The sequence below is a fragment of the Haemaphysalis longicornis genome, unplaced genomic scaffold, assembly GCF_048455015.1.
Source record: "Haemaphysalis longicornis isolate Haplotype H1 unplaced genomic scaffold, Haemaphysalis longicornis Haplotype H1 scaffold_1, whole genome shotgun sequence".
Classification (NCBI taxonomy): domain Eukaryota; kingdom Metazoa; phylum Arthropoda; class Arachnida; order Ixodida; family Ixodidae; genus Haemaphysalis; species Haemaphysalis longicornis.
Window position 1 is genome coordinate 382,910,410 of NW_027526203.1, and position 10,494 is coordinate 382,920,903.

At 44.6% G+C, this 10,494-nt stretch overlaps 1 protein-coding gene across 4 annotated transcripts in view; it reads left to right on the plus strand.

The window, feature by feature from the left end:
- LOC144155211 (uncharacterized) overlaps positions 1 to 9,125 on the plus strand; it is a 55,654-nt gene extending 46,529 nt beyond the window's left edge. For all 4 annotated transcript variants that reach the window (XM_077686519.1, XM_077686524.1, XM_077686520.1 and 1 more), the window contains exons 14-15: positions 156 to 1,316; positions 5,871 to 9,125. In XM_077686519.1, coding sequence (XP_077542645.1) covers positions 156 to 1,316; positions 5,871 to 5,875 — 1,166 coding nt within the window. In that variant the 3' untranslated portion in view covers positions 5,876 to 9,125. The remainder of the gene's footprint in view (positions 1 to 155; positions 1,317 to 5,870) is intronic.
- The last annotated feature ends 1,369 nt before the right edge of the window (positions 9,126 to 10,494 follow it).

Consider the following 10,494-nt stretch of genomic DNA (forward strand, 5'->3'; position numbering starts at 1 on the left):
AGCTGGTGTTGAAAGCGAAATCGAACCTGCATACTACTATTTTATTCTTTTTTTTTTTTTAAATGACAGTTTTTGATAAGAATTGCTTGCTTTTCATTAGGCTAAGACAAATAAAAGTTCCTAAATGAACCTTGGCTATTTTCCTCCCTTTCCAGAGTCTCAAGCCAAGCCAGGCAGTAGCAGTGGAGCAGCCCCCAACAACATTCAGTTTGTGGTGGTCCAGCAGCCAGCACAGCCGTCGGCCCAGCCCCAGCAACAGCAGCAGCAGCCACCGCAGCCGGCCACTCCTGCCACGCTGAGCCTCGTGGTGTCGTCGGCGACCCAGCAGGCGCTGCTCAAGTCCGAAGACACGAGCCCAGCCGAGTCGTGTCACCTCAAGCGCAAGATCTCGCACGCGGCGGAAGGGGCCCCGGACAAGTGCGCCGCCAACTTCGAGCTGCCTGGGGAGGAGCCCCTGAAAAGTGGCGAGGAGCAGCTGGGCAACCTGGGCCTCTTCTACTCGGACCAGGGCCTCATGCCCCCGTGCACTGTCGAGCAGCTCATGGGGGTGGCCGCCACTGAGGCGGCCACGGGCGCCCCCCACACGGCCGCCGCCTCGGCCAGCTTCGAGTGCGAGAGCCAGTGGAGCAGCCTGGCCGCGAGCCATCCGGTGCAGCCAGACAGCCAGCCGAAGCCCCTGTGGGGCCAGATGGGCTGCGACCAGGCTGCCGCAGAGACCGAGCTGGAGCCGCCCGAGATGCCCGTCGGCCTGGAGAATGCGGCGACGCCCTTTGCGGACGAGCAGCAGTTCAAGAAGCAGAAGGTGAAGGACGCCCCCGTGCTGTCCCTGGCCAGCTGGCCCTCAGGCAGCTTGGAGCAGCAGGTGCAGAGCATGGATTTCACCTGCACCGCAGTCAAGTCGGAGGGGGCCCCTAGCTGGCCAAACTCGCTGAATGGCATGCTCAGCCAACCCGAGCCCAACAAGGTGCCCGTTGTGTTTGGCGACAAGGTGATCATGGACCCGGGTGCAGTCAGCGCAGCACCGAATGCCCAGTTCTCCGTGGCGGGTGCCTACGAGAGCAGCCCTCAGTGCCAGGACAATATGGGCACGAGTGCATTTGGCATGGCTTCCTTCGAGGCCGTCGCACAGCCACCCAGCCAGCAGCAAACCTTGGTTGTGGAGCCTAGCTTGGTGCTCTCCAGGGAGCAGGCTACGTCGTCGGCTCAGCAAGTTCAGAACCAACCCCAAGGGCCTAACATGGACCACATCTCGGCCATGTCGATGCTTCCGGAGTCTGAGCTGCTGCGCATGATCAACCCCAATGCTTTTGACAATGGTACGACGAGCATTTTCTCATCCACAACTAGCACTACACAGCACATTTTAGCGCAAGTAAAATGAGGCTGGCTAGGTCCAGTTACAACAATATTGTTAGACAAACTGACTTAAAGGAACTTAAAGGAGACAACGTATACAACTCTGCTACATTCAAAAGCGATAGTCTTCATACCTCATTAAATTCGTGTCTGATGAGAAACGATGCTGCATCACTGAGGTATTTGCAGTTGAAGGGGCCTGTTTCCAGTTCTCCGCTTCTTTCATTGTAATGTGATATGATCGCAGCAACAGCCAAGATTAGGCAGCCAGTGTGCTCGTTGCATGCCAATGCCTATGGTGAGGCAAGAATTGGAAATAGGGTGCTCATTGATTAAACGACCAAAACCTAGTGAGGTGTAAGACACCTCTATTGGTGGTGAACGCGACCATGGGTGGCACTGTGAAGCGCGACTCTGTGACGTTGGCTTAGGAATTCTCACATTTGTCGTCTGCTTTACTCGGATTTGCTCTCCCTGCTGTTGCTTTGCGCTCAGTTGACTTTTGATGCTTTTCCGCACCAGATTTTGTGTTTGCGTAATTTTTTATTATAATAAATGACTTAAAAAATCGCATACACTAGCTCAAGCCGTGATTTAAAGCATAGTTTTGGATACCGCTCTGGAAGAAACATTGCCGGTATCGCCGCTGTCCTTGCGAAGCCGGTCCTTTGCGGAGCGTGAACAGTCGGAGCTAGGCGTCAGCTTCTGTATTCAGCAATCTTTCGAACAAAGGGAAAAGCCAGCTGCTAACAACCGGCAACAGCAAAAATGCAAGACCAAAACAAAGTTCAGGCCTTCGGGACTGTTGGCTTTGGCAGACGGCTTTACAATTCCCAGTAATCCTATTTTAAGGAGATGGTAAAACAGTTTTTGCAACTTTGCGAATGCTCAAAAGTATTATATCCCATCACTTTACGTTGTCATGGCATGAAAGTATGCAGACATGTGCGAATGCTCAAAAGTATTATATCCCATCACTTTACGTTGTCATGGCATGAAAGTATGCAGGCATGTTATATAGTACATGTCTGCATACTTTCATGCCACGAAAAATGTAGGTTGAGTTCCAAATAACCTACCATGTGTATAGGCGTGGGCTGGTTTTATACCAGGCTTCAAATCAGTGTGGAGGCGTATTGAGCAAAACGAGTCACGTCTACGGTAAATATACAGTCACACTATATATGTTCAGGGCTGGAGGGATACTTTAGTACATTTCCCACAGCCATATCTTCCCAATATTAAGATCTGCATTATAGTAAAACTGCACTCTAAAGGAGACGGAGGAGCAGGGGGAGGAAACAACTTTATTTAACAGTAAAATCGAGTGCTGAGTCCTTAATCCAGGACAAGAGAGTAAGAGTAATTTTCTTCAATTCATAGAACACCATCGCGAGTAGGCCAGGATTGGCTCTTTACGCCTGCAAAGGTTGGAAAACAAAGAGCTGTTTGGTACATATTCATCGGTTTCGATTTTTGTTATGCTAAAAACCGGCACGTATACTATTTATTACGTTGGCCAGCGAGTATATCAAGCCTTCAACACTGTAATCATGTCATCACTGTTCAGGATGCGAGTCAGTTCATTATGATAACGGTGGTTACGATAGAAATTTGGATCACAAAGGCCGCCTTCGAGTACTCTGGACAACAACGTTGTCTGCACCGTTTCACGGTGGCGTAGCACAAACCTTTTCATTGCATTTGCATGTGAATAAACAGCGCATGCTGTGTATATGCACCTTCTTGCAAGCAGCCATAATGAAAGCCAATTTGTGAAGAAGGTACTGTATGCCTTACAGCTTGAAAAAAATATCCACATGAACTTTGTGAGCCTTCCAAACATCCCTAAACCTCCTAGTAAGACGTTTGTGACGGTGCAAAAAAATTAATGCGTTGGGTACAGAAAGAACATTCATCTGATACATGCCAACAATAGCGAGAGAAATAGAAGACAGCCGCTTTATTTCCTGCTGTGCAATGCAGGGGCCCACTGTGCAGGGGCCCACTGCTTGGTGCGTAGCATTAGGCTGTTAAGTCTTCGTAAGAGCATCTCAAAAATACTTTACGGAAGCCTACGCATTTTGAATGCTTATCAAGGAGCTCTGAGCACCGAACCTCGCAAGTAAGCTAGAAAGGACGAGTTACACACGATCATCTGACCAATGCTCTGAAGAAAGTAGTTCTCTCTCTCCGCATGCGTTGCACACTTGTGTGGGATACAGCTTGAAGTTATTCAGAGCTGTCAGAAGCTGGCAAAAATAACTGAATTACTAGAAATGCGCTTTTATTGCACTAAAGCATCAAAGCGGGCGATTTCTAGCACTGGAACTGCTGCCCTTCACAAGCGGAATGTAGCAGACGACAGCGGCGCGAGTCCCTACGCCAACGTCAGAACCAGGGGGCGCCACTGAAACACCTCACCGCCAAATATGCTGTGGCCACTGGTTCTGACCTTGCTTTGCGCTATGAAGCTCATCATGTATTTAACAACTCGTGCCAACTCAAATGCCTCATACTTAGGACAGCACAGCTGACGACAACGAGGTGGTCCTAACAACAGTGAGCAAAGTGGCTGTAAGAAATGATAACGTAGTTACAAGATCCACTCACAGATGGCATCATCTCCAGTACATCAAACTGTTGCTGCTTTCACTTTGAGGCTTTTTGTTAATTTCCGTGTTCCTAGCAAAAGCTGGTGGTATTTCAGATTTCAGCCACATTTGGTTAGTTCATCACACCTGCAAGATTCTGTAATCTTGGGCGGCTTTTACTGGTGCCATCTTATTACGCGTGCCTGTGACATCACAGGGCAAGTTGCTAGTGCCTCACCACCTGTTCTTCTGTTTTCCCAATTATCTACCTTAATTAAATGATGTTTGTGATGAGATTGGCGTGTTCCTTTTTCAAAAGTGGCAGTTCTTTCATGGAACTAAGTTGCATGTTGTCTTCACGATCCCTTTAACCCTCTCAGATGAATGCACACAACTGTGTACATTTCAATCCTGCAGTTATTTACAAAAAGAAATCCCAAAGCTGGAAGTTTTCTCTAGTTTAGCATAATTGTGTATCCTTTTTCTAACAACGAAGATTTTAAGGCCATCTGGCAGCGAGTAAGATTACTAATAGCGTAAACAAACAAAATGGCGATGCACGCAGCGGCTTCAGTGGGTGAGCTTTTTCCACTCTCTCCTCGTTTTCTCAAAACACTTGTGGCCCTAAAAAAATATAGAAACAATGCATATCACACAAATATATATGTATGTGGAAATATTCAGTGCTACTTGACTCTCCTGACCTCTGTGATGCTATGTACACAATTCTGTACATGTCGAAAAGCAAAAACGCCTGTGTGTACGAGATTTCGGCGCACGATAAAGATCCCCAGGTGGTCAAAATTAATCCGGAGCCCTCCACTACGGCGCGCCTCATCTCCTGCGTTGCGTCGGCGCGTTAAACCCCACAATCAATCATCAATCAATTCTGTACATGTCTAAAAAAAAAAATACTAAGATTGTGTTGGGGTCAGTAACTTGCCAATTAATCTTATTTGGTGAGACACAAAGCACAGAGACAACAAAAAAAATTTTGTAGGGGCAAATAGCGAGCAGCGTCTGAGAGGGTTAAACAGAATGGTACTTATTGTCGAGGACAAGGTGTGTTTGTGCTGAAAACTTGAGTAGATAATTCGTGGTTGTCACTGTTGTCCGAAATTCGCCAGTTTGAAGTAACTTGGGAAATGTTCTTTTTTAATGAAAACCTAATGTACACTTCTCTACGTCTTGTCTGTAGTCTTTTATGAGAGTACATCCAAATTGTCTTGTGTAAGTGGTCCAACTTTCGTTAATAATGTGATCCAGGTAATCCAATGCCAAGACTTGTATGTGTTCATGCAAGAGAGCCTGTCAAGGATAAATGAATGCAATGCTGATGGCATTAAAAGTCTCCCTTGTAGACTTGGTACTGATTGGAGCATTTATTCAGGCTTTGCAAGCCAGCTGTGAACTTGTAGATAGCTTAATAGCTTAAACTGGATAAATAAATCTTCTGAGCCTGTGCAGCAGCAGGGCTTATCATCGTGATTTTGTCATGAGATACATGGTCTGCAGATGAGAGTGCCACAATTCTCCCCTATCCAAATACCTGTGTAGTATTTTAAACTGGAAGGCTTTTAACCATGGTTAGTGGTATGGTTGTAGGCATTTTTGCAGCAGCCAAGTTGTAATTGAGTTATAATTGCCAATAAGCTGTCTGAAGTTAGTTTCCCTGAAGTCTCGTGCAGAATGGCTGAATGACCTTTCAGAAAGGGATATTATGCGCATTTTGTTAGCCAGTACAATTCTCTACTACCAGGTTTTTCTCTCGTTTCTTTTCCTTTGATGCTTCCTAAATGACTGAACGTAATCTCATACCTTGAAACTTCTCGGTTGTGCCCCTGAAAGTGCTCGTTCTTGGAGTATGGTAGCACCTGAATTTCCTCTCTCTCTTTTTTTCTTTTCTTTTTTTTTTTCCAGTGTGAAAGCGTGCTGACTCAACAGTGCAGGCACATGGACACTGCCAATCTTCGGCGTTTTGGTTCATCTCACTGTCTTGTGAACGTCACTCAGTAGTCGCCGAGCCTGTGGAGAATCGCAAGACAGTGTGGGAGTGTTCAGTAGTGCTACTTAGGTGCATGGGTGTGTTGTCTGGTGTGCGTCCCAATGCAGTGCTCTCGCAGGAGGTGCACTGCCATTGCTGGTGTAAGGTGAACATTATGGGTGGTATCTGGCCATATTCCAGATCCCATTGTGTCTGCTTGAGGGGTGTGGGTGGCCTTACTAGTGCTGCATGTCCCAGTTCTTGCCATCCTCAAGTGCTAAGGAAGTACAAGCAATTCTGCTGGCATTTTCCAGTGTTTAACCAGAAACACTGAGACAGCTCCCATGGGCACTTCAGTGTGCTTGTGCACTAGAGTGCGGGAAGTGTTCTTCTTTTCCCCTCTTTTTTTAACCATTCCTGTTCATCCCCCATAAATTGCCAATTGCCTGAATATTATCACAAGTTATATTTGCATGGAATTGGCCTGAAGTTATATTTACATGAATGAAATTCGTCTGCTATGTCTCCTGCCCTCCTTTTTTTTTTTTTTTGCTTGTCAAATTTCTGTACGGCGTACATATTGTGACAGTGTTTGCAACATTTCTCGCAACGGGTAATGCATTGTTCTTCATTGCGTGAGTCATTTGAGTGCTGCAAGCAGCCTAAAGTGGGTGCAGCTGAAGCAAGGGGGGCAAATGCCTCGCCTGGTTCATTGTAAATTATTGCCGTTTTTAACTCCACTTTACAAGGAAGATCAGGCACAAGTGAGCGCAGTGCCAACAGCTCCGTAAAAGCCAGCTGCCACTCTGGGCTGCAGTTTGGCCTTCACACTGGAGGGCACTACGAGGGGTCCACATCGGAGCACATTAAACTTGACCTCTCCAACTGATTACCTGCATGTGTGTGCTGTTCGTGTGTGGGACTTGTGCAGCTAACAGTGGCGCACTGTGGCTGAAACGGCGTTGTCATTACTACGCTGTCTGATCTTGGCTACTGTGTCCCTGAAAACAGGCGAGATTTCACCGCATAGCTCTGCAAGTTTTCTGCAGATGTGTTGGTCGTGCCCTATTGTGAAAATGTGTGTAGTGCTATTCTCACTGATATATGTATGTAAACACAGTGTGCTTGGGGTTACAAACTGACACATTATTCTCGTACAAAATACTGAGGGCTGACAACAAAGAGCGTACAAACCGCATTTTGTAATCTCTCTCGCGACACCTTTCTAACACTTTGTATACAGCAGCGTTAAACTTCAGTTTGCAATGTACAAATGCAAACCTGGTTGCCAGGTGTAGTTGGTAAGAGATATTTTTAGGGCCGTCTGCTTGCCCGGCTTTATTTCCGTTAGACTAGTGTTGCGTTGGTCTCCTGTAGAATGCAATGTCTTCGACGCAATCTTTGTAGGTTCATTCAGTTCTCTGCTTTCTCAAGGAAGCATCGTTATTTATCTTCCAGCTGCTGAAAAGAGAGACGAAGTGTAGTGTGCACTAATTGTGTTCTTAACTTTTGTGTGTGTGCGGGTGCCTGTGTGTTTGCATGAGTGCTGAGAATTTCTTTGATGATCTGCTGTGTTTTGATCAAAGGCAGTTTTTCCTATTTTCTTCCGTTTTAGGGAGCTGATTTGTCTCATTTTCAGGAGACCACACATGGTGCACCACACAACATGGACTGAGTTTTGAGAATACCATGGTTTGCTTTACGAGGATGAAAGTAGAATTATTTGTGAGGACTGCATTTGCACCGATAATAGTTTATTGATAAATCTGTACATAAAAGTACCACAGGAGGTAGCCGAATTTTCAAGCTGAGTCTGCAGTTTAAAAAGACTAACGCTACAGTTTTCAGATGTTATTAAGAATGTGTCGAGCTTTAGCTGTAGCAGCTTTTCTTCAGATTGACATGAAAAACAACAAAACACTTGTGTACCGTTCGCACTTTGTAGCCTGGTTGTAGCTTTGGTATAGAAAAGCTTATTTGAACTGAATTAGCTGGCCCAAGATTGCGCTCAAAGGCCCATTGAAGTAGTGGTTTATTCATTAGTCGATGTGCAAAAATGCTGCTCGATGAAGAAAAATTCTGGCAGTGGCAGAAGTTATGCTCTCATCCCTCTAAAGCCATCTGTTCTGTTTTTAATATTTTTTTCAGGTTGTGTGGGGCTCCATGTGTACTTGCGTTACCCAAGTATTGTCATATTATTTTCGTGAAAGTGTAGTGTCGTGCAGTTATATGATGATACCAAGTCAACTGGCAGATTTAGTTGTCGCCAATCATCATATTTGGATGGTTCTTGTAACTTGGTGGAGTCAATATTTAAAAAAAGGTATTGTAACCGACAAGCTGGCACATGCGATACCGTTATAAATGAAATGCACTGTAACAAAGTTTCCACGGTTTACGGTTGGTGCGGTCTCTGAAAATGTGCAAGCAGCAAGCATCTTACACACATGAAATATTCATTAGTATATTTTTTGTTAGCCCTTGTAACCTAAACGTTTGTGCTGCATCTGGAAGAAATTAATTGGTAAGCATTCAGCATGCGCTTCATGTGATATTTTATTTTTTTTAACAGCTTATATGTACTCTCAAAACAGACAAGGTATTCTTTATGGGGCTGTTTTACATTTCCTAAAATATGTAAATGTTTTGCATTGTTCACTACATGTGCAATCGGTTTAATTAGTGTTTCAAATGACCCCATAAAAGAAAGCAGTTGTTGAAAACAAAAGTGCTTTTTAGTACTGCAACAGCAGTTACTGTTAATAGTTGAATTAATTTACTTGTTACTGAATGTAGGTGATACAGAAATATAATTAAGTACTTTTTTTTTCTCCTCAATTTAAGAACAAACAGTAAAATTGAATTCCGTCAGCCTTTGCTTCATGTTTCACGTTCCTTTAAACACTGCTGACCAGGTTGTATCTGTTTGCCAAACGTTACTAATTGTAAGCATGTGGTCTTATGTATCCTGTGGAAAGAAGTTCTAGATAGACTAAGCGCTTTGTGTCTGCAGCCAAGATTTCTTGTCAGTTAGCTGGCAGCTGAGTCAAAGTTCAAATGGTTGAGACCAGCTGGGCACTGGCTGCTGCCAGACTTTTAATGACGTTGTTGCTATACTTGCATTCAGAAGCATTGTATATGATGTGACTTGTGCAATAATCTGTACGATATATATAAAATGGTTAAGTGAATGTGTGTACAATGCCTGTTTTTTTTTTCTTGACACTTTGGTCCACAAATGGCAACTCGCACTGGCGTAGATTAAAAAAAAATGCATGGATAAACGTTCCAGTGAAATTGTTGCATTACTGCAGGTGAAATTTAGGTGAACTTGAAGGTACTGGGAAAATTGTGTCTGTTGCAACAAACCAGCTATATTGACTCGGCTAAGTTCATTTTACCAGGACTGTGCTGTACAGTTCATTTAAATATTGCCTCATTAGAATAACACTCATACCGCTTTTAACGCAAACTTCTCTCAAATAATCTATAGTACGTAAGGAAAGCAGAACAAGGAGGCAGCTCACTATCTACTTTCCCGCACCAGAGCTGTGATGCAATACGGACTGCTTGTGCAATTGGCTGAGGCCAACAAAAATCGAAAAAGGGATTATACACTTGCAGAACAAAATATACGAGCTTAAAATTTAGTGCATATTCTTTTTACAGATTCAAGAATGGTGAATAAACAATACAATTTCTGAACAAACACGTAAACATATGCACACTCCATATGGAACTACCGGCAGCCAAGGCTACAAAACACCATAGTTGTGCAGACACTTCTTGGGTTCACTGGGCATCTGCCACTACAGCGGCCAAGTGGCGTAAGTGACACTGCCATTTATGCAACCGTTTGTCAAGTCGTACCGATGTTCCACGATACAGTTACTATGAAACAACATACGTGCAGTGCAGGTCCAATCGGAACTAAACTGAGCACAGAGCGGTTGCTGAGTAGCATCGTTACACTATCTAGGAAGGCCGACAGTAACCTGTCAGTCTTGCAGTAACCTTACAGTCTTACAGTAACAGTCAGTCAGACAGTAACCTGCCAGTTTTAGCTCCTGTCAGTCTTGGTTCCGGTTCCTGCTGGATTGTAATGTTTGGCTGCAACATTACATACTAACTATACATTTTAGGTAATTTGTCCTAATAAATCATGGCTGACCTTGCGAAACATGCAATGCAGCAGAAGGATTAAATTTTGGCTGTAACTGGTATATTTCTCATTGAATAAAGCATCATTTGCGCTGGCCGAATCTGTTGAATAAAACAAAATTGTATGTTGTCCTCATGGCCCCTTTAAAGATTTAAAGCGTGTAAGGATAACATGAAAAAAATTGGACAGTCTGCGGTCCCAGCACTGGCATACATATCTTGGGTTTGCGGCCACATCAGCTCAATGGGGGAGGCAAAGGTAATTTTTTCTGGTGCACTTGAGCCTGATCGTGTGCCCTCGTGTGCTCCTCCACATGTGAAACTTGCCACCTTAAAAACACTTGTGGTGCCTTCTTTTAGGCGAGTCTCGTATTATGGACAACCTCTAGCAGCACATTT